We start from the raw sequence: 25,201 nt of genomic DNA, 5'->3' as shown, positions 1-25,201 counted from the left end.
AGGAACTCCCATGAGTCACAGTACTTCAGCTCATTGTTAGATAATTCCCATGAATTGAAGCCAGTTGAGAACACTCGTGTGTTTTTCTGATCCTTCAAGGTTTCGATTTTTATCTGCCCCTTTAAAGGTTCAAACAACATTCAAAGGAATAGTCCACATTGGAATGAAAATACGGTCATTTTTTCCGGCCCTCATCATGATATAGCAAACATGCACGAGCTTGCTTTCTTTTGTGGAACACACACAGAAAAAAAAAACGATACTTTTCAACTAAATTAGCAAAAGATATATCTCGTGTCCTATGCATTTCAAACGTTCACCTTTAAACAGACAGAATCGTCTATACGTAGAATCGTTGCTATGATAACTCTAGTCTATAACAATAAGAGCTGATGTGGAAAATCTGGTCTCAATCTTGTCCAGGCAGAGATGGTTTTTGTGAGTCACTGTCATAATTCTTTAAGATGTGTTTCAGAGGGCAAAACTGCAATCGAATTACACACAAGGGATTTAGCAGCTTAATTATAGCAATTGAAAAGTTGTTAAAAAGCACCAATAAATTATAAAGTTTTATGTGCTGCCATTTTTTTTTAAATAAACCCAAATGTGCTAAAAGGCAAAAGTTTTGAGTGTAAAAGGTGTAAAATGTAGATATGTAAGATGTAGATTTCTAAACTGAACTAATAAACACACACACACAAATAATTAACAAATAAAAAAATAGCCAAATTAGGTTTCCTTTTGCTGTTTAAAAACTAGTCAGAAATCATGAGATTAATCACAAATTATTTTTTATTCTATTGATTTTTTCCCCGTACATCACTGTTGTGCGTCTCCTGACAAACACAGAAGGTCTTTGACTTGAAGCAGCACTGGACCGACCATTCTGTGTATAACATCAAAATACCACAAGAATGATTAGAGAGCATTTTTTAAGTTTTTGTTCTTAGGTGAATCAATCTTGCCGTTTTGCTTTTGTTAAAGCAGCGTTGAAAACGAAATATTGTCCATGCACTATATGTGCATAAAGTTCAAAAAGCTTAATACTTGTGTATATATTAGCAATATTTCATACAAACAATTAAATATTTTAATAAACAATTAACTTAAAAGATTGTGCTTATTAGCACATAATCGTCTAACAGTGATGTTATGTAATGTTCCTGTGAAATGATTCGGACAAAGAAATGTATAAATATACCCCCATATATGGTGGACTATACACAAAACTTAACTGATAAAGTAGATGCAGATATCAGATTAACAGAATACAATATGTATTTTATTTATTGCAGGATTACTATTCTTTAAATAGCTTCACTTGTGCATTTTGCATGAAAGTGCTTGTATGTAAATGTAAAGATTTTGCTCCCAGCTGTTACTATGACATCAATAATTAAATATTTTTATTAACCTAATAGATCACTGTGAACAAATCAAAAGGGCTTATATGATTAAGAGGTGCTCGGTTTAAGTGTATTTCTATGAAAACACATACTGAATACTGCCAAACGACGTCCAAATGTTCATCATCAGGTGAAAAGCCATGACACATGCTTGATACACTGAGTCACAAAACCTCTCATCTTTCATTTTTGGACACAGATGTGTTTATGAAAACTGTCCTCCTGACAATGAAGCAGCTGTTAGGAGTCCTTAGTGTGGGTTTCTAAAGGGAACGTGTTGACCCAGCTCTGTGTGCGGGCCATACACTCCTCCCAGCTGTAGAGCGGTCGGTACTGAAAGTGACGGAAAGCCTTGTCTGTGCGGACAGTGAAGGATGTGCAGGCCACAGCGAGCGTGTATCCGTTGAGCAGTGGGGTGTAGTTGCAGAACGGCTTCAGGAGCCAGCGTATCGAGTCGTTCATCCACGCTATGAACCACAGCACCCACACGGGCACGTGCAACGAACGAAAGTTGAACGTCGACAAGAACTGCATGTTGAAGTCCTCGTAGCTCTTATATGGAGAGTCGTCGTAGCAGAAATAATATTCCCCACCCAACCTATCAGGATGTTCCCGCAGAGCACGTGCTGCTAGCAAGTGCATCCATGCCACGTTTCCTGCATGCACAAAAAGACATAATCTAAAGATTACAGGGCTGAACCGTATGCTATTTAATTACAGCAATTATAAAACCATTACATAAATATACAAACAGCACAGATCAATTCAAGTTTTATGTACAGCTGTTTTTCCTTTTTTTAATAAAGCCAAAAGTACTGGGGGACTACAGAATTAAGTTAAGTTTAGTTTTCAATTAAATTACGATTCTTTCTAAAGACTGGACAAAAATTTAAATCATTACAATTAACTGAAGTCTGCAGGGTTCCAGGCCTCCAGGAATTGAGTTTGACACTCCTGGTCTAAGAGGAGCAAATGTCCATATAAACAGTTTCAGGAATAGCAAACAGGAATGTTACATTTACGCGAGGGAATCCGTTAAATCATGCTGTGAGTCATTGCTATAATTGACAGTGGTAATAGAATGAATCATCTGAAGAGCTGATGTCAAAACAGAGCTGTGTGAGTCAGAATAAATTCAGAACAACAAAACAACAGCAGCAACAAGTCTGTGCTGGAGAAAACCTAAACGATGTAGTTATTTAATAATATTGAAACATTTCAAATTATTTAATGCATTATTTAATTGTTATACCAGCTAATTAAATATGTATTTAACTATAAAGGTATTTAAATAATTCAGCATTATAAGCTGTTGTCTGGCCTTATTTATTTTTTTCAAATGATAAGTGATTTTGTGACTTCCTGCACTTGCTTTACTTTATACTTCACTTTGATAAAGTACTAAATGTGTTATAATATTGATTTTATAATAAATGGCAGCTGCAGCCAATGAGTGATCCTCAGCTGCCATCCCATGCTATTAACAGTAACTTCATTTTCATCTTAAAGTGTCTTTATTTTTTACCTAGAGACACATTTTTGGCACATTACTTCAAGAATGAAAACTCAACTTTCAATAAAGTGAATTTCACTGCACAGAGTTAAAAAATAATAAAGGCTTTTAAAAATTGTTCATGGCTATGAATGTAAATATTGACTGTTGAGAATCCCTATACGATGTTGTTTAAGACATTAGCCTAACGGCCTAAATGGTTACGATAGTGTTTATTTGTCAGCATTTACATGTACAGTTATGTGTCATGGCATTTTCCTGGCATTACCTCTGCGTATACAATCATAGAGAGTCTCTACATATATTTGGCACATATAAAATTCTCTTTATCCGGAAGTTCTAAAGGGGTCACACTGTTGCCATGGTCACTGTCTTCTGCTGTCACCATGGTTACCTGCATAGACCCTTCCATGCTCAGTGTTTTCTGGAACTCCTCTGATCACCCAACCACCGGTCCGCACCCCGTTCAGATAGAAGTCCTTCATGAGCTGATGCTGTTCCCCGTAGATGCCTGTTGGCCGTAGTGAGCATGTGTAGAGAGAGTTCCCTCCATTGACCTAATCATGGAGAGTGAAAATCAATAACTCACATCAGCAGAAAAGCAAAGAAACGGTCTTTTGATTACATTACAGTTCACTCAGATGCAGAAGATCCATCAACAGTGTTACAAAGATGTATAGTATTAACTGGGAAACGCCAATAAATGCACGGCTTGCTGAAACAAAGAGAGCTATAAACCAACCATAAACAATAATTTAAGGCTTCCAACTTGACTGCTATACGCAGTTCCTTTCCCTTGGGCTTGGGTGGGGGCAGCATTGTGCAAAGTGAGAAGCATGAGTTCCAATTTCATCAAAATATCAGTAGATTGTATAAAACGGAGTTAAACTTTCTAGACTGGCAAAAATGTTAACATGTAGTATGTGTCTCCAGAATGTTAATCAAAATTAATCAAACTCTGTGTTTGTAAATGCAGATTGTACTTCTTCGATATAATTAAAGACGCTAAAAAGGGAAATTCAGGGTTCATCCTAAATCACTGGATTGTGTTGTACCTTTGTGCCATTGGCTCCCAGCACCATTTTCTCAGCTGTAGCTTTTGTCTTAGGGTAGGGCATCTCATGGAATATATTATATGGAGTATCCTCATTCCCTCTGTGCAAAGGAAGAACAACACCAAGAGTTCAAATCTTTGCAAAATGAAAAGGTATTCAAGTAATAGGTAGCAGAGCTACTCATACCAAAGACTATAGAATACCCATGACGTGTCACTCATATAGTTTTGAATGGGGAAAAATGCAATGCTCAATATGGCCACTCAATTGCAGGAAACTCCGCCTTCTAAATGAAAGAGCCAATCGCTAATCGTTAAAGTCAGCACGTCACTGCAGCTGCCATTAGAAGTCCCAGTTGCTTTAGAAACAGCACTCCGAGACGAGCTCAGGAGGTCCTTAACTGAAATCATGTGCCTGACCGACCAGTGCAGCCAAGTTATACCCCAACTCAGACCCATAATGCAGAGATTCTCCCCTCTAAATGAGTAGACAAAGATGCATTCTTACAGCTTGCACAAGAATGACACTATATCCAAACAATGACCCAAACATAACAGATTCAAAAAAATGTTGATGCCTATTCCTGTCTATCCTGCAAAGGGAGTTTAAAATCTAAAATGTTAGGTAAAATATTGGATTTGAGTTTGTATGATTATTAGTAATTTAGTTATTTTTAGTATGATTATTAGTTAAAGTATAACGTTGGGTTATGGTTAATATAATGCAAAAGCAGCAGACATTATAACATTTCCAATGAGGTTGTGAAGGTTTTTTTTCATTTTTATTTTTATATATAAAGTTGGCTATGGCAGCACGTACACACTTTCCTGCAAAAACTCTTTTTATTACCATGACCCTAGAAAGGCATTACCAATGGCATGCAACCAATGTTTAGAAACAATATAAAATATCAAAACACTCCACAAGGACTTCATAAAAATGTGCAGGAAAGGAGAAAGAAATGGGGAGAGAGAGATGAGATATAATACTGATGCGGTTTAAATAATGACATTTTCATTTGAATGTGTGCATGTTTGTGTTTCCAAAAATAAAGGAAAATATTTCGGTTTTCTGATATTACTCAGGAAGAAATAAAAATATCTGTGTGTGTGTGTGTGTTAGTCACTCTCCAAGGAAAATGTTAATGCTTTTAGCATGTGGCAGTAATGGAAACCTTCAAGCCAAGGCTTTGCTCGGTGTGCTGTTTTAATTAGAGTTCTAGCTAGACTACTTCAGTTAAAAGCCTTTATTAAACTGTCAGATGTGAAACTACTGAAACATAATCCTAAAGCGAGTGACATTTTTCTTTGGTTGATTTCCAGGCCAAACCACAACAGAGCATTCACAAACTCCTACACATGATCCGCCCCTTGCAGGTTTGTTTTTTAATAATTTTTTTTTGGCTGATGGATTGTCCTTTAATCAACCGATATCAGTGTAGTACTTTTAAACCCACATAACAGGCAAAATACTTCCTTCAAAATCAGCACACACAAAAAATGTTGGAGGAAAAAAGACCAGATTCCATCTGTGCTAACTATTTACAGAGCTGGCAACTGCTATTTCAGGAATCAGGTGACAAATCATCACAAGACGTGCTTTGAGACATGTTAGTGCCACTTATCAGGTGACTTATAGGAAAACAGCATAAACAGACGCTCTCTCTATAGAATTTGTTTTGAATGTTGAGATTTAAGTTGGAATAGCATTCCCAGGGCATGTCCATCAGACTGTGGCCTGGAATTCTTCAGCTTGAAAGATATTTCAAGATGGAATGTTGTAAAATTCTGCTGTCATTCCAGAATGTGTTCAGCATGTTCAAACCCTTCCCTTCAGTTATCTCAGACATTCCCTCCAAATCTTTAAACACTTTTAGGCAATGTTTTGAATTTAAAACATGCCACCTTGTAAGCAGTTCTTGTATATATCAAACAGCTATTAAAATAAAGTCACTTACCTGACGAATGTATCTCCTTTCACATTTGGACCAACCACCTCCATGGAGCTTGTATAGACCAAATACTGAATACCAATTTCCACACATGCATTTATGACATTCTCTGTCCCTGAAGGAGAACAAAATCCAAAAATAATAAATATTAAAAACGCACGGCAAACAGCTACAGGGTGAAGAAAACAGGAACACTGTTAAAAACAAAAGAAGGACTTAAAAGCTGACATTAATGAGTCTGAAACTGAACAGATCAAGTGATAAGAGGAAAAACAAAAGGTAACCAGATGTGCGTTGGCTTTTTTACTAATCAGATCATTCAGTGGTTTTTAACGAGAAGATTTCTAGAGAAGTAAGGTGGAGTGCAAATGTGAGAGCAAGGGAAAGAATGATATGATAGGAGAGGGTCCAAAGTAAAGAAAAATTCCAGGACGAACACACATTCATCATCTCTAGCTCTTTTTTTCATCTGTAACCCATGGGTTTATCTGGATCTACTAATGCAATAAAGAAACAGGCCTCAAGACATGTTACTCCACCCCAAAATGAAAATTGATTAATCACCCCCAACCCCCATGTCATTCCAAACCCGTAAAAGCTTCGCTCGTCCTCGGAATACAATTGAAGATATTTTGGATGAAAACCAGGAGGCTTGTAACTGTCCCATAGACTGCCAAGTAAGTTACACTGTCACGGTCCAGAAAGAATGAAAGACATCGTTAGAATAGTTCATCTGCCATCAGTGGTTCAACCGTAACGTTATGAAGCAACGAGAAGACTTTTTGTACAGGAAGAATATAGGCAAAAATATAGGGGTAAGTGATAAATGAACATTTTTATTTTGGAAACTATCCCTTTAACCAGTAAGGTGTACCACAAACAGTCAGAATTGAAAACATGTTGATGATTAAGTGTAAAACAATGAAATGGATGAACGCGATCTGAACACATAAATACTCTTATCTGTGGTTATATTCAGATGTTTTTACGCATTCAGGTGGTAAGGCGTTGACCTTTATGAAACACGTATGTTTTATTTCTCATAAAGCATGATCCGTCCAGGCTTGCAAGAGGATTTATTGTACAATGCTGTGAACTATGGTTAAAAACAATATATTTTTGTTCTTATTATGCTCACTTTATTACATTAGGAAGAGTGAGATGAGAATTCCTGCCGCCTTTGTGAGGGTAAACGATGCATTTCCGGACCAAAGAGACCAGCTTTAAGGTTACTTGAAATGTCGGACAAACCAAAGCACGCAAAACACCTACTAACATTTCCTCTAACAATAAAAAACCCACTTCCGTTTGAGGTCAGTAAGATGTTTTTTTTTTTTTATACTTAAATTTTTTTTATGCAACACATGTAAAAGAACAGAACAGACAGGTCATTAGGGGTATCACAAACCATTATGTTGTTCATATACAGTTAACTTCATATCAGGGGTTGCTCTCCCAATGGTCTCGGAAGAGAAAGAAAAAAAAAAAAAAAACAGACATTGCAGTCCACTTACAATAACTCACTATGTTCCATCCATTCTCCTAAACTTTAACCATTTTGACAAGTACTTGTAAAATGTATCCATGTTTAATCTTAGAGAGAAGGTGAGTTTCTCCATGTCACACATATCTTTTACAATCATTATCCATTCTGCTTTTGTTGGTGGATTCTCATTCAACCATTTCTTAGTTATTGCTTTTTTACTAGCAACCAATAAAAGTTTGAGAAGGTACTTATCTTGAGTACTAAAATCAGTTGGTATGTTTCCTAAATATATGGTACCAAAGCTGTTCTCAATTTCAAAATCACAATATCAGTTTTATTTCAGTGATTACCCCTAACCAATAAGATTGAATTGCAGGACACTTCCAAAATATTTGAAAGTAATCAGCCATATAACTATTATGTTGTCTCCAACAGAGTGCAGATTCCAGATTTCCATCCTGTAAATATTTTCTTTGTGGAGTAATAAAAAATCTTATATTCTTCCATGATAATTCTCTCCACTGACCTGAGCTAGAGGTAGTATACTGTGTTTTACAAATATTTAGCCATTCTTCATCAGATAAAATTATGTTTGCTTCCTTCTCCCATTTATCTTTCAAATATAATGTAGAGTGATTTTTAGAAGATTGTATACTTGAATATATTCTTGATATCATTCTCTTATGAGTTCCACTCTTATACGCATCAATAAAAACATTGATAATAGTCATTTCAATTTTTTCATTATTTTTTATATTTTTATTATAATGGTTCCTAAGTTGCAAATATCTAAAGAAGTCCTGTTTTTCTAATATATAGGTGTCATTAAGATGTTGGAAGCTCTTTAAACCTTTATTGGATGAGATTGTACAATATGATGTGATGCCTTTCAACGTCCATTGTTTAAACCTTGAGTCCAATTGAGCAGGTTTAAAATCTTTGTCATAGACCACCCATCTTAACAACCGTGCTTGTTTCTCGAGCTTAAAATTTTTTACATTCCTTGAACCAAATATTGAGAGGAACCATTGTCCATTGGCTCAGTTTGTTAGAGTACTTAGGAGAGAGGGATCTGGTGAAACCAGGAGGAGGCGTTATCGAGCGTTCCGTGACAGAGATGATTTTTTAGAGACGCTGTGATCTCTTAGAGATTATGTCCAACTGGACAGGAGCCACGATTAGTGCAGGGGAAATCATGGGTTCAGGCTTAGATTCTTCACAGGGACCATCAAACTGTCGGGACAGGGCAGTCGCTTTGCTGTTCTGGGAGCCCGGCCTGTAGATTCTTAAAATCGAATCTTGAAAAGAACAGAGACCAGCGAGCCTGGCGAGCATTCAGACGCTTAGCTGACCTGATGTACTGCAGATTCCTGTGATCAGTGAGCACTGTAAAAGGCTGACGAGCTCCCTCCAGCCAGTGCCTCCACTCCTCAAAGGCGGTCTTCATGGCCAGGAGTTTGCGATCACCCACGTCATAATTGCGTTCTGCAGAGTTGAGCTTGCGGGAGTAAAAGGCACAAAGGAACATTTTCGCAGGGTTACCATCCCCCTGTGTTAGATGCATCCACTTCAATGATAAACTCCATTTCAGGATCCGGGTGATGGAGAATAGGAGCAGAAGTGAATCTCTCCTTGAGCTGAGCAAAGGCTGCAGCACTCTCCGTTGTCCACTTAAAATATTTACCCCCTCCTCGAAGCAGAGATGTGAGGGGAGATGCAATTACACTGAAGTTGCAGATGAATCTGCGGTAAAAGTTGGCGAAGCCCAAAAAGCGTTGCAGCACCTTAACAGAGGAAGGTTGGGGCCACTTCACCACGGCTTTGCCCTTTCTGTAATCAATCAAAACTCTGTCCGCACTGATAATATAGCCCAGAAAGGAGATACGTGTCTGGTGGAACTTGCACTTGGAGAGCTTGGCATAGAGCTGGTTATCAATCAGGCGCTTGAGGACCGCACGAACATCTTGGACATGCTCCTCAAGGGAATCAGAATAAATCAAAATGTCATCAATGTAGACAATAACTCTGTGATGTAACATGTCCCGGAAAATTTCATTTACAAAGGCTTGAAAAACTGAAGGAAAGGCATTACCCGATATTCGTACTGCCCGGATGTAGTAGAAAACGCAGTCTTCCACTCGTTACCACTCCGTATGCGAATCAGGTTGTATGCGTTCCTTAAGTCCAGCTTGGTAAAGTAGCAGGCAGTACGAAGCATCTCCAGGGCTGCTGGGACTAACGGGAGAGGATAGCGGTACTTCACTGTTACTTCATTAAGACCACGATAGTCGATGCACTGCTGAAGACCCCCATCCTTCTTCTTAACGAAAAAGAATCTGGCGGAAGCCTTTACATACAGATGATTTGACAGAATGCGGACCACCGGGTTATTTTCCCGTCTGACCAGGAAATCTGAGGGTTATGACTCTCTAGCCATGAAAGCCCCAAGATTATCGGATGCCCAGGTGAGTGAATCGTGAAGAATTGGATAGTTTCAAAATGCTGTGTCCTGAAGCTGAGCGTGAGGTATTGCGTGGTGTGTTGCACCTCTCCAGACCCCAGGGGGCGTCCATCCAGTGCTTCCACGGTCACACCAGGCTCACATGCGAGGAGAGAAACATGATGGGTTTTGGCAAATGCAAGGTCAATAAAATTTCCAGCAGCTCCAGAATCAATCAAGGCTTTTACGTTTAAAGTTTGTCCGTTAAACTTCAAAGAACTATCCACAGAGAATAATTTAGAAGAGTGATTAGAACTCACTGCAGCAGAATTCTTGAGCGCTGGATTAACTGGACAGGTAGCTCTCGGATGTCCTGCCTCTCCACAATATATGCAGAGATTATTACGGCGTCTCCACTCCCGCTCCACTGTAGAGAAGCGCGTGTAACCAATCTGCATGGGCTCCGACTCCATGCTGGGGGAAGCACACTCAAAGAAACTGGACCTGAGAGGTGTGCGTCGGGAGTGAATCAAGTTGTTGAGGCGGATGGCGAGCTCCATAATTTGATTCAATGATTTACCGTCGTCGCGGCACGCCAGCTCTCCCTGGAGGTCCGAGTTGAGTCCCTTGCGATACAGGAGCTTAAGAGGTTCCTCCTCCCATCCAGCTTGAGCTGCGAGGGTCCGAAAAGAGAGTGTGTAGTGCGCTGAGGTAGAATTACCCTGGAGTAACGTGAGCAGTAGTTCTCCTGGATCCTTTCCCCCCGCTGAATGTTCAAACACCTCTCTAAATTGGGTTAAAAACTCAGCATAAGAGGGGAAAGAGAGCTGACCTCCATACCAGAGTGCAGTAGCCCATTCCAGAGCTCGGCCGGTGAGTAGGGAGCATATGAAGGAAACGCGGCTCTCATCAGTGGAGTAGGACTGTGTCTGCTGGTTAAAATACATGCTGCACTGCAACAAAAATCCCTTACAGGCAGAAGGCGAGCCATCAAATTTCTCAGGAAGGGATAATTTAGGCTGGTTTGTATTGTTAATCACGGCAGGTGTAACGGGAGCGGGTGCAGCGGGACTCAGAGCTTGATTCTCAGCCGTGCTCGGCGAGGATAGGGCCTGGACAGATCTCACGAGCTCCTCGGTAAGAGCTGTTAATTTGACCAGCTGTTGCTGATGGGCGGCCAGCACATTAGCTTGAGAGGATACCTCAGAGGACAGTCGATGGAAATCTGCTGGATCCTGTTTTGGTGAAGTCTTCTGTGACGAAGAGGCTGAGGCGGTCGGATCCATCTGCAGTATTTTATTAACACAGGTAAGCCAGCAGAGAAAGACAGTCATAGAACTCAAGGAGACTAGGCAAGGCCAGTATAAATTACTCAAAACAGCACACAGGAAAGGGCAATCCAAGAATCGTAACTCAAACAGGTGTGGGTCAAAGGGCTGGCCGCTTAGGTTCACAAACGAGATTAGAGTCCAAGTCAAAATCACAAAAAAAAAACCCAGAAACAAGCTAGAGGCAGAGTTAGGGTAAATCAAGACTTCAGAAATGAACGATCAGCAGAGCAGTCCAGATAAAGGGGAGCTGAGGATACACAGGTGATAATCATGCAATGATAAGGAAATTAATCAGGAGATAATGAGCAGAGGTGAGTAATAGGCAAAGCAGTCCTAATACGCAGGAGAGAGGGAAACTCTTATCATGCTGGATATTATCTTCTGAGCCAAATCCTGACTGATGGAGATCCACTGTTGTCTTATTAGTTCTCAGAGTTGATCACAGTTTGTGGGTTTCTTCTTGTCCACTCACCTTAGAGGACTGACCACAGGTTCTCTATGGGATGGAGATCTGGGGAGCTGCCTGGCCACGGATCCAAAATTTCAATGTTATGATCTTCGAGCCACTTCTTTATCACTCTTGCTTTGTGACATGGTGCTCCATCATGCTGGAAAATGCACAGAATAAGTCACTCTTGCAGGACGTTTTGATACCATTCTTTATTCATGGAAGTGTTTTTGGGCAGAATTATGAGAGAGCCCTCTGCCTCGGTAGAAAAACAACCCCACACATGAATGGTCTCAGGATGCTTCACTGTTGGCACAACACAGGACTCATTCACCTTTTCTTCTCTGAACAATTGATTTTTCAGATTTCCCAAAAAGTTGGAAGGAAGCTTCAGAGGAAATCACTCTGCACCAGTCTTCTGGCGTCCAATCCTTGTACTTCCTGCTGAATTTCAGTCTGTCCTTGATGTTTTTCTTTGAGGAAGTGGCGTCTTTGCTGCCTTTCTTGACTCCAGGTTGTTGTCCAAAACTCTTGGCCTCACTGTGTGTGCAGATGCCCTCACACCGACCTGCTGCTGGTATGTTTAGTCAATTAATGTTGGCTGGTCATTTTGTGTCAGGATCAAAAAACTTAAATGTGTGTTTTTGTGAAAAGTAAATTTTTTGGGCCAATGACTCTTTTAGCAATTATTTAAAATGTATCTGATCAGTCTACATAATAATCTAGAAACTATGTGAATGAACACCACAAATTTAGCAAAACAAAATTTGTCACTGCAAAAACTTTTGGCCTTGACTGTGCAGTTTTTACTGTATTTTAGATCAAATAAATATAGCCTTGGTGAGCATGAGAGACTTTCCAAACAGCAGTGTGTTTTTAATCTTATAGTAATCTCCAGTCTATCTATTCCGTTATTTCAAAGTTTATTTACTAAACCGTATTCTGAAGCAACTCCTAAACCCTTTCAAAGTGCAAAACACTGACGTCACTTCTACGAAGTCACTGCTTCCTTATTCTTCACTCACCTTGTACATTGACAGCATAGATGGCCTTCTCAGGAACCTTATACCAGACATCAACCAAACTAGCTGCGTGGAAAACCAGGTCTGCTCCCTGAAAGGCGTCACGTACGCTCCCATAGTCTGTTATATCTCCAGGTACCACCACCACCTTCACGTGCTCTGCGCAAGAAAGAGAAAGATACAGTACATTGTTAACAGCATATTGTTAGAGTGCTGATATGCAGGTGTATCTATATAAAGGGTTTTTATGTACAATGAGGTAGCTGTCATGCAAACAGACGGGCAGCTGAGAACTGACGTGACTACCAGTACATACAATAAAGCTACGGTTATATAATGAAACGATTTCAATAGTAGTCCAGTCTACTGACAATCATCTGCATTCTTAGTAGCACAACAAAGTGTGTGTTAGCTTCATGTATTCCAGTGAATATGGGTGTAACCAGGCTTGTGTTTTATCTCTACAGTTCACCTTTGGAAGTTTCCTGATGATTTCGAGGATCCTAAGTGGTATTCTTGATAACAATGACAATTCTCCTGAAGCAGGAAACAAACAATAAACTTCATCTACTTGGTGGAAGCAACACCCTCATCTTGGTAAACAAAATGCAGTGTTTGTCATTCCCACCAGCAGATATTTTTCACACAATGAACACGGCCATTCATGACTGCTCGGCAAAGAACTCCTGTGGCATCTTTCTGATCTCTGCATTTTCCAGTTGCTTTTGGACACATGCATTTAACAACTCAGCACAGAATTACAGGTTTTTAAACCACTACACAAACAAACAATTAATGTGAGCCGCTATCAGCTGCTGTGCATTGCAGATGTTCAAATAAAACAGGCTCTCTCACATCTGTGTGATGGTTAGTTAACTTCACTTTATAATCGTAAAAATCTGCCTATGAACAAAGCTTTCCAAGTAGTAACACAAAATCAGTCACGTACAAAATCACTTACTAGCTCACTATGCAAGTAGGTCAATGTTTGAAACTTCTGATAAAAAAAATGTTATCTAACCTATTTCTGTAGCCGTATGGACTTTGTCCACATGCTAAGCTGTTTTTTCAAGCATCTCTGTTGAAGTAAAGTGAACTCTCCCCTATTAGACCCTGGGATAAAAACTAGCAATATGTGAGGGCTAGAATATCATTAGGGCAGGACATTGGATACTCGTTGTATGAGACCCACAAGATAAAAGAATTAAATAAAAAAAAACACTGGCTAATAAAAAACATTTGGAACACAAATTAGAACCAGATAACCGAATTCTAAGTCTAACTTACCTCGTGAATCTATTCCTCTGGCTGACGTTGCATGAGGATTTAGTGCAAAAGGACATTGTGCTTCAGCTAAGAAGCACTACATATTTGCTGAAAATGAGAGATCAGTTTCTCCATAATAATGTGATTAATGAGGGTGGGTGAATACAGTGAATAACATCCCATAATCCCATTGTACGAAGCAAGCCATCAGCCGGATGGAGCATTCTGGTGATGCACAGTGAGAGGAGGAGACTGGACTGGATGGAAATGACTGGTGCGGCCTGACCTTACCACCTGAACCAAGCCCAAATACACACTAATAAATCCAAGGATATGAAAAACCTTTCCATTTCCTCTGTCATTTCAATGCCCTTTCCCGTTATTGGAGTCACAGAAAAAGATGTTTCCCGTGGGCACGTACAGAAACTACACCCTATACTGTGAACATCACGAATGCAGACAAATTATCAGGAACTTGTTAATAAAACAAAGAGTGTTTCTTTAATGATGGCCACTTTTGTGTCTCACCACCCCAACTTAGAAAATGTTTTCCCATGCCTCCATGAAAAAAAATAAAAATAAATTTTTTAAAACTATGGTAACCTAGATAAAGAATATACAAACAATTTCTTTATTCCTGGAGTATGTAATGTTTCTAAAAAAAAAAAAAAAAAAATCACACGTCTCTAGGTTTTGTGGCGTTATTTCTAACACAACCACCAAGACTGCGTCAACAGTGCCATTCTGAGAAGTGAAAGAGCATCTCGACATGAAATATGATGCATGATGTAGAAAAAAAGAGAATGATCAATGTAAATCTTGTGAATATGCTGTTTTTAAAGGGCCTATTTGTCATTTCCAGTCAAAATTAAAAAACACAATTATCAAAAACACAATTTAATTGCATCAAAACAACAATGAATAGCATCATCGGTTATTTATAGGCTACGTTGCCTACTTTGGAGATTAATTAGTCCAAGTGTGAAATTATTGAAGAAACATCTGGTCATGACATGGTGTTGTGCAGGGTGAGTTAACTACGTAAAACACAACAACGAACGTAATGTTCAACAAGAAATCGATTTCATGATCACCGTGGACGCTAACAAGCTAGTAGTCATCTTAATGAACAGTTTGTTTGAAGCGTTTCTCACCTGTACTGTGACTTTGTAGAGGGTAAACGGTTTTATCGAAAAGCCTGATCTCCTTGATATTTTCTTCCCTCTCCAGCAAAACTCTCAACAGGTGCTGGCCGAGAAAACCGCATCCTCCGGTTATCACGTAAGTTAGCTTCGACTTCTCGTTAGTCATTGTATTACGCCGTTGAGTCCTCTCCTGGTATTGACTGCAGTGTTTCAGTGTTTACAGAGACGCTCAACTGGTTCACTCTGTGAATATAACGGAGAAGAGGACGAGTCAGGTCAATCAACGTATAGTTCAGAGTCTGAATGAGGTCTCCCCTAAACGGGGTCGGGGGTTTAGCCTGTGAATAAAACTGCCTCCTCCTAATCTGCCCGCCCATATACTGAACGTTAAAACGCTGTCAAAATGTAGCCTACGTTTCTACTAAATTTTACCTATTAGATTTTAGATTTTTTTAATCCGTGAATGTTTGAAATCTTCCAAGTAAATATTTTACCATAGGTTAACAGAGACCCATGTAATATTAGTATTTTTAAAATAGACTGTGATGTGCACATACCTGAAACTCATCCATCCCACTGGAGCTTATTTTATTTTGTCTTTATGTGCATGATCACTCATCCACCATCACATTGTCTACTTTGCACACATAATAAACCACTTACAAGTCCATAACATGGCATGAAGTCACGCACACAGAAATTCAACTTATGATTCATTCTTATACCGTAATGTTAGTGTCATGTGTTGTGTCTGGAATAACTAATCCAAGAAATTGGAGTCAGTTCAGTTTCAGTATGACTGGAAATGTTAGACAGATCTATAAGACTCTTTTGACCTGTTTGAGCCAGATAGCACAGACAGAACCTCCTGTACTGTAATTTGCTAAATCACAATCTGCGTGAGAAGTTAAAAATTAACACAATGATCATAACTTTAATCACAAAAACAATCTCCAGTCAAGGATAAGGCCATTTAACCCATATGAGCTATAATTTAACCTGTTAAAACAGAACATGATAACTCGTGGAGAGAGAGAGAGGGGAGTGTGTTAATGTTTGAACGCTAAAAAAAAAAAAAAAACACCCTCCCAGCACTTTTAAACTTGCTTCTTTTTGCATAATCTTCAACGCTGCATGGGAGAAAACTGTAGATGAAAGCAAATTTAAGCAAGAGGATTTGCAAGAGTGTTTAGCAGTTAGCCTGTTACTTAACTGGTTACATCAGGCCAACAGCTCTTAACTTGACTTAAGAGCTGAAACATTATAAACAAAAGAATCTTAAGAACTTTATTAGAGATTCTTTTCTTAAAAAAAAAAAAAAAAAAAAAAAAAGATTAAGTCAAGGTAAATAGCAGTGCAGTGTTTAAACAAAAATGAACAAAGACAAGGAAAAGAATGAGGCAACAATTTCAGGTTGAGGATCTTTCCCAATAAGACGAGTAGCCAGCTTGGGCATTAATATAATATAAAGTCCTGTCATTCACTCTGTCATTTTAGATCTAGTTTGAGTTTGTCTTAAAAAAGAAAAAAAAAATCTCAAAATAAACAAGTAAAAAAATAAATAAAAGAAAAATAATAATAATAATAAAATAAACCAACAATCAGTGACACTTCCTGCAAAATACCGGAGGATGTGGTTGCCACTTTACCGTAAAAATATAGTAACAACATTTTAGGTTACAGACTTCATTTCCCTGAAAAAAATACACTTGCTTCTATATCTGATATAATGTTAATATGCAAACTCCTCTGAATTAATTATATCTACTTTGAACCACCAAAAATAGGTGGCGAACAACAGGATAACTCATCACAAACAGCTCTCACACAAGCTGAGGAGTGAATACTAATATATAGTTCAGCGGTTCTCAGACCTCTCCATCGAGCACCCACAGCACTGCACACTGTTTATGTCTCCCTGTATCTGACACACCCACTTACGGTCTTGCATTCTCCACTAATGAGCTGATGAGTTGAATCAGGTGTGATAATTGTGGGAGACATACAAAATGTGCAGGGCAACGGGGTAATTCAGGACAGGTTTGAGAAACACTGCTATACAGGTGCTTGACATATAATTAGAATATCATCAAAAAGTTGATTTATTTCACTAATTCCATTCAAAAACTGAAACTTGTATATTATATTAATTCATTACACACAGACTGATATATTTCAAATGTTTATTCTTTTAATTTTGATGATTATAACTGACAACTAAGGAAAATCTTAAATTCAGTTTCTCAGAAAATTTGAATATAACTTAAAACCAATTCAAAGAAAGGATTTTTAGAAATCTTGGCCAACTAAAAAGTATAAAACTGAAAAGTATGAGCATGTACAGCACTCAATAGTTAGTTGGGACTCCTTTTGCCTGAATTACTGCAGCAACGCGGTGTGGCACAGAGTCGATCAGTCTGTGGCACTGCTCAGGTGTTATGAGAGCCCAGGTTGCTCTGATAGTGGCCTTCAGCTCTTCTGCATTCTTGGGTCTGGCATATCGCATCTTCATTTTTTATGGGGTTAAGGTCAGGTGAGTTTGCTGACCAATTAAGAACAGGGATAAACCATGGTCCTTAAACCAGGTACTGGTAGCTTTGGCACTGTGTGCAGGTGCCAGGTCCTGTTGGAAAATGAAATCTGCATCTTCATAAAGTTGGTCAGCAGCATCAAGCGTGAAGTGCTCTAAAACTTCCTGTTATATGGCTGTGTTGACCTTGGACCTCAGAAAACAGTGGACCAACACCAGCAGATGATATGGCACCCCAAACCATCACTGACTGTGGAAACTGTACACTGGACCTCAAGGAACATGGATTGTGTGTCTCTCCTCTCTTCCTCCAGACTCTGGGACCCTGATTTCCAAAGGAAATGCAAAATTTACTTTCATCAGAGAACATAACTGTGGACCACTCAGCAGCAGTCCAGTCCTTTTTGAAGCGAGACGCTTCTGACGCTGTCTGTTGTTCAAGAGTGTCTTGACACAAGGAATGCGTAGCTGAAACCCATGTCTTACATACGTCTGTGTGTAGTGGTTCTTGAAGCACTGACTCCAACTGCAGTCCACTCTTTATGAATCTCCCCCACATTTTTGAATGGGTTTTGTTTCACAAACGTCTCCAGGGTGCGGTTAGAGTGTGGCACCAGGTGTCTTCAATATTGAACCTTTTCACAATATTCTAATTTTCTGAGATACTGAATTTGGGATTAAAACGAAAAGAAATAAACATTTGAAATATATCAGTCTGTGTGTAATGAATGAATATAATATACAAGTTTCACTTTTTGAATGGAATTAGTGAAATCAACTTTTTGATGATATTCTAATTATATGATCAGCACCTGTAGAACAAGAGTTAATAATCTCGGTGCTGGAGGGCCGGTGTCCTGCAGAGTTTAGCTCCAACCCTAATTAAAGCAGCTAATCAAGCTCTTACTAGGTATACTTGAAGCCATAGACTAGGGATGTCAAATTAAATTTGTGGAGGGCTGGAGTTTTGTTCAAACCTTGCTTCAACTCGCATACCATAGCTGCATCCAAAAACTTAGTCAGGTGACTTCCTGCCTTGCTGTCTAATCAGACAATGATTTTGCAGGCAAGGTTTTTGCATGAAGGCACCTCATGAAACGGATTTCAGACAGGCTTCTGAGGTGGAGTAATGGTTTAATGATCTACAGCAAAATATAGAGATCTTTGGCGATAACTAAGTGGATATTTAATTACTGCAATATTAATTTCTCACTAGAAATGACATAAAAAGTGGAAAACGTTAATCAGATACATACTTTACACACAAACTGACCATCGACTGCAACTTTCAGGTGCCATCTTTATTTTTTTGTCACCGAATGGAACACCGAATTGTGGGATCTCGAAGGCCGCAAAGGATACATAGGCTGCCTTCAAAAATCGGCCAGATGAAGGCATCTCAGGAGACAGGAAATGAAGCGATCACTGAATTCGGACGTACTTTAATGCTTTACTACCTTGGAATGCGTCCTCCGAAGGCAGCATTTTTTAGTTTTTGGATGCAGCCCATGTAAGCTTTCAAATAAGCTTGAATAACTTGATTAGTTAAAAGCTTGACAATGCAAATTACACACACCCATGGAGAAAACACAAATTTAGAAAAGTCAGGGGAGGAGGAGAGAGAGTGTGTGTGTGTGCACGTGTGTGTGGTTTGAAAGTCATTCTGGCCATTCATTCAGGGCTATTCTGGGTTTTAACTAGTACAAATATAACATTAAGCTGTGGAAATATAGCCTACTTTCTTGGAAATGCAGAGAACAGGCTTTCTTTAGCTTTCCTGAAGGTTTACACTGTCCTGTTTGCAATTGGCTAAAAAGGGGGAAAATAATCTATCAAATATAAGTCCACAGGTTTATGATGAGCTAAGAAATCCTTATAATCAAGGGATGATAAATTTAATCTTTAAGTAATGTTCGTGAAATGAGTCTTGCATGGTCTTGTCAAAGTGCACACTGTACATATTTTGCTAATAACACAATTTACTTTATAAAATTAACTAAAATCTAAAGTTTAAACTTAAGAATTAATTTAAATTTTGATTTCATATTAAGTCTCAGCTTTCACAGCTTACTAGCCATATCGCTAGCTATTAATAGTCTGACACTAGTGGCTAATTAAAGGGTTAGTTCACCAAAAAATGAAAGTTAGACTGTTTTTACTCCTGTTTTACTCCTGTTTCATCCTAGGTGTATATGACTCTTGTTTCAGATAAATCCAGTCGGAATTATATAAAAAAATGTCCTGGCTATTCAAAGATCTATCATTGCAGTGCAGGGTGTTGCAGTTGAACAGTCTACAAGTCGTCAAATAAAGTGTGTGCATTCATCATAAAACGTGTCTCACCAGGCTCCGAGTTGTAAATAAAGGCCTTCTGTAGTAAATGCAAACATTTTTGTAAGAAAACTATTCATATTTCATAAAAGGATCTATTATACCTTTTATCATTAACCATCAGTTATCTGTCATAGCCACTCCGGTGGATGACGCAAGATGTATGCACAGCGCGCGTGCCTCTGCGATGTGCTAGTCTCGTGAGTTTGCGTATAGGAGTAAAGGAAGCAAAATATGAGGGGCTCCCACTCTATATAAATCAGTGCTTGTACGTCATCCATTCAGAATCTTGACTGAAGCAACTTGGAATCCTAAGATCCTAAGCTATGTGACATGGCAATAAGAGCAATGTCTCATTCCCTCATCCCAGGGAACAGAGGTTACATGAATAACCCCGAGCATTCCCTTTTGATTCGGTCACTCTACATTGCTGTGAGAACATATAAAATCCTGCCGTGTCACAGTGATGGAGCCTGGCTCGACTGAAAATGTCAAGTTTCACATACGGAACCGTAATATGAGTGGTGATGATATTGGTGCTCTTGTTAAACACAGCTCAGGTCTACAGGACTTAGTGAAAACCATGTAAAGTTAAGGGGGGGTGAGGCAACTAGATGATGCCGCATCACACCGGGGCGGAGTTAATGCTGGTAAAAAAGGGAATATGAAATGGTGGAAGCACCAGCATCATTACATGTATAGACTAGTTGAAGTTCATTTCAACAAAATTGTCAGAGCTGAAGTGGTCACCTATGTAGGAGTCCTAATTTGCACACTGTTGAGGTGGAAGCAATCTGGCCAAGCGTCCTCTGTTTTTGTGTGTGCTCCTCTGACTCATCTCCTAAAACGGAGATGTTCTGGCTCGGTACCTGCATGCTCTTTTGCATAATCACAGTCAGCCCTGAGACGTGCAGTCGTCCCACGAGCTGTGCTGAGGAGCAGCAGGAACGTGCAGGAGGGTTCACGCCAGCTCGGTTTGGCGGGAAGTGGCTAATAACCTTATACTGTTTCTGCACTTCAATGAAGCGCTCCGTGATCATCTCCACCGCTGCTCCAAAGAGACCTGATGGATTCACGGGTCCGTCAGAAGAGCCACCTCCTCTCAGTCATTCAACTCAGTCTGGGTAAGCCATAGGTGAATGATCCAACACTACAAGATTCCCCAATGTTGTCATGGTCCGACTGGAGGTACCATGGCCTGAAAGATATTCACACCCACACGCCGGGGGAGGGATGGAATCCAGCAAGTCCATGAAGCAACTGGAAGGGAAAACCAGCCACGGTGGGTAGGAGCGGGTGGGGCACTGGTGCTCGTCACCTGTCCTGGACAGATCCAAAATTGGAAGCTTGCGGCACTTTACTCCTTGGCTCAAAAAGAGGATGCAGAGAAGAGCCAGCAGAGCTATTGGGCCTAGAGCCACCTATAAGTGTGCGCGACCCAGGCAAAAGTTGCACGATTAGTGGATATCACATAGTTTGATTGGCTCCGCACAGGAGAGGTCATCTTTGTCTGAAGCCCACTGGAATACAGCAGGGGAGACAAGGTGTGTCCGCTGTAGCGTGTAGATCACAGTGAGTACTAGATCCAAATTGGAAGCTTGCGGCACTTTACTCCTTGGCTCAAAAGAGGATGCAGAGAAAGAGCACAGCAGAGCTATTTGGGCAAGTTCATCATCTCGGACGATGGCCACACGGACCCTGAGAGTCCGAAGACTCATATCTCTGCAGTGTGGGCAGTCTGATCCCCCTTAGAGCCACCTATAAGTGGGCGCGACCCAGGCAAAAGTTGCACGATTAGTGGATATCACATAGTTTGATTGGCTCCGCACAGGAGAGGTCATCTTTGTCTGAAGCCCACTGGAATACAGCAGGGGAGACAAGGTGTGTCCGCTGTAGCGTGTAGATCACAGTGAGTACTCTTGATGATAGTTAAGACACAGATAAAACAGTACACAGAATCTCATAGATTACAGTTTGCAACTAGACGTACTGTTACTTCCTCTACAGTCAAAAATATGGGTGTTATATTAGACAGCAACTTGTCCTTTGAAAACCATATTTCCCATGTTACAAAAACAGCATTTTTCCATCTTCAAAACATTACCAAGCTAGGAAACAATAATGCATCTCATAATTTGTGACCGCGGCTGTATCTGATCAAATATGCATATTATTCTTTAGCTCGGGTTAAACTAATTAATTTTACTTTGTTGGATCAGCAGCTATGCTAATTATGTCTCTATTTATTTCTCTGTTTCGCCACAGGATTGACATCCCGTGCTAACTAGGATTTACACAAGCTTTAGTCTGGATCCAGAACACCTGAGAAGACATGATGCTGACCCTCAGAGGACGCTAACCCTAAAACATGCAATACTACCAGATATTACTACAAGTGTGATTGCATCATATAATAATTGCTGTTAATAGTGTTGTCTGGTTCAATACATCTTGTATTTTTCAGAATATTTCTGCCATATGCACATAAACTGAGTCACCACTAATAACTAAATAGTTGAAACTTAATCTTCTGTAAAATTGCTTTGCAATGATTGTATCGTAAAAAGTGCTATACAAGTAAACTTGAGTTGAATTGAACTGTATTGAATTGAATATGCTTTTTGTTTCTTGTAGGTTTGCTGAAGGCAAAGATTGTGAATGGATGACGTACAATCGCTGCTTTATATAGAGTGGGAGCCACTCATATTTCACACGCTTGAACACCATTGGCCAGTTTCACTGGAGCGATTCAATAAGGCTTCAGTAGTATTTAGAGGAAAGGGTAATTCCCATAGCACTGTAGAGTGACCTAATTGAAAGGGAACCAGTCTCCACTTTTTTTTTTTTATATCGAAATCCTCCAACTTTTTTCTGCGGTTCATAATGTACATATTATAATACATTGCACTTCTTTTTATATTCTGTAAAATACTCTATACTGTATAGTAACTCCACTGTAAATTCTGTAAATCATAGCTTCACTTACTCTGCACTTATATGTATATAAAACTCTATATTCATGCACTTCTGGTTAGATGCTAAATGAATTCCATTAGATCTGTACTTGTACTCTGCATACTGACAATAAAGTCGATTTTAATCTGATCTTCTCAACATGATGTAAACACACTAACTAGTGGAAGTGTTTGTGGGCAGGTCAGATTTTGTTTGTATTTGACGGACAGGCAGGGATTATGCGAATGTGTTACCCAGTGACTTATACTGGAAACAGGCAAAAGATTTGACAATATGATGACTCATTAAGGCAATATAGAACCGACGCTCTCTTTTGAGAAACAATATCTTTATTTATTATGCACTTTTTCAACTAACATCTTTGTAGATTTTTTTTTCATTTAAGGATAGCTATGATATAAACCACAAATTAGATATAAAAAAATATTATATATATATATATATATATATATATATATATATATATATATATATATATATATATATATATATATATATATATATATGTGTGTGTGTGTAATATTATGTATATATGTGTGACCTGCTCTTTAAGTGCCATGCAGGGAATGTCAATTTACAATGACTTATTATTTTTCACTTCCACAAACTTTTACTGAAACATTACATTAAATATAATTACAGTTATTCACAGTATATAGTACAGAAACTTTGTTAACCGATTATTAGCTTTTAACTGTTAGAAATCACTATGATTTTTTATTGATACCACTTTTAGCTTACAGGTGGGTGTTCATAATGCAAACAGATATACAGGGCCATACATTGGAATATAATGTATAATGTATCCTGGGATTTTTTTATGGTTACTAGGTTTTAATTTACTAAGCAACGATTTTACAAATGAGAGTAAAACACTGAACTATTCTTTCACATACAGAGAGAGTTCCACTATGATTGGAATTGTTTGTGGTTTCTAGGTTTCAATTTACTAAGCAACAATTTGTTATGGTTTCTAGGTTTTAGTTTACGAAGCAACTTCTTAGTAAAGTTGTAAGTATAAATATATATAGATAAACTAAACAAAACGTCCTCTACCACTAGGTTGCTTTATTCTTTTTCTATTCTGTTTTCTTTTTATTATAATAAAAAAATAAAAAATAACTTGTTACTTTATGTTGATTTGATTGCTTCCACGGTCCATTGCATACAAATATATGCATGTCACGTTGACAAATTATTCCATTGTTATTTTCGTTTTCTTTTAGGCCTATTTATTTACCGCGAACTACAGGAAATGCTTCAGTTTTTGATTTTAAATCCAGGTACTGTTTAGAGGTCACGGTAAGATGTTGGCATCTTGTAAGCACGCAACGCGGCTGTGAGGAGTGCTATCCGCATTACCGGTTCGCCACCGGTGATTCGGGAAATTACAACAGCTTCCGATGAGGGTACGTGTGACGTCGTACAGAGAGGAAATATTTCAGAGTAAACCAGAATGAATGAATGGCTTGCCCTGTCTTTTACCGCGAAACAGCGCTGGTCATCGCATCATTTCCCGCTCTAACTCAGGTTTTCTGAATACCACAGTGATGACTGACGGTGGCTTTTGTCACACCAGTTGAGTTTATCTAGCCACACATTTCACACAGCGGGTTTGGCCGCTGTCAACTAGAAATTACTACTTATAACCCAGAAAAAATAGGCCTACATTATTAATATTTTAACCCATTTTATCCTCCCTTGCTCGCTTTCTCTCCTTGCTCCTATATCTTTGCTTAACGGTCTTACAAATAATAATAAGATGAGTTTAGCTGCAGCCACAGAAGATATTACTTGGCAGGTGGTCTATACAAACCACATGCTTTCCTATGTGAGATTACCCCTTACCTCAGCAGATTTCCTAATTTTCTTCAATGAATCCAGTGAGCTCAAACTTGACGTTTGTTTCCTGTGTCATTTTAGAGAAGGAGGTGTGTGTCTTCCTCTGCAAGCCACATGTTTCCGCCACACATTGAGCAGCTCGAATACAGAAACATGGTGAAGGAGATGAAGAAATCGAGACAAGTTATTTATACTGCCTTAGTGGATCAAAATAAAATAACTTGGCATACATATTCATCTTGAACGTCTACAGTATATAGTCTATTATTTTTAACAAAAGCCCAAATCTACAAAAATCTGAAAACATTTTAGATGCTACTCAACTCTCAATGCTTTATCTGCTCAAGTCTCTTTTAACATCAAGAGATAATGCACATCCAGCTTAATCCTTCTGGAATGTTTGCCAGGAGCCACGACGCAGACTGAAAGATAAAACTTCAGCAGAGTGCACAATGCAGG

The 25,201-nt window shown here is 39.0% G+C and overlaps 1 protein-coding gene across 2 annotated transcripts; it reads right to left on the bottom strand.

Moving 5' to 3' along the window:
- Nucleotides 1–1,260: 1,260 nt before the first annotated feature.
- On the bottom strand, nt 1,261–24,891 carry LOC113047170 (3 beta-hydroxysteroid dehydrogenase type 7-like). 2 transcript variants are annotated; one of them, XM_026208464.1, is made up of 7 exons: nt 24,749–24,891; nt 15,073–15,306; nt 12,656–12,811; nt 5,932–6,040; nt 3,975–4,074; nt 3,314–3,476; nt 1,261–2,062 (listed from the first exon to the last, which is right to left on the bottom strand). In XM_026208464.1, exons 2-7 carry the CDS (start codon nt 15,227–15,229, stop codon nt 1,647–1,649), a joined length of 1,101 nt encoding a protein of 366 aa, XP_026064249.1. In that variant the 5' UTR covers nt 15,230–15,306; nt 24,749–24,891; the 3' UTR covers nt 1,261–1,646. The 2 variants fall into 2 exon arrangements, with proteins under 2 accessions (XP_026064249.1, XP_026064250.1); XM_026208465.1 differs by lacking the exon at nt 24,749–24,891 and adding an exon at nt 15,621–15,720.
- Between the last annotated feature and the right edge of the window lie 310 nt (nt 24,892–25,201).

Source organism: Carassius auratus, chromosome 28 (genome assembly GCF_003368295.1).
Source record: "Carassius auratus strain Wakin chromosome 28, ASM336829v1, whole genome shotgun sequence".
Classification (NCBI taxonomy): Eukaryota; Metazoa; Chordata; class Actinopteri; order Cypriniformes; family Cyprinidae; genus Carassius; species Carassius auratus.
This window is presented reverse-complemented; position numbering and strand designations above follow the sequence as displayed.

Excerpts from the sequence above, each read along its gene's own strand:
- LOC113047170 (XM_026208464.1), bottom strand. The coding sequence starts at position 15,229 with ATGACTAACGAGAAGTCGAAGCTAACTTACGTGATAACCGGAGGATGC. Across the intron at positions 4,075-5,931 it reads AAAGGAGATACATTCGTCAG|AGGGAATGAGGATACTCCAT; the intron begins GTAAGTGACTTT and ends TCCTTTGCACAG. Across the intron at positions 3,477-3,974 it reads TGGGAGCCAATGGCACAAAG|GTCAATGGAGGGAACTCTCT; the intron begins GTACAACACAAT and ends CTCCATGATTAG.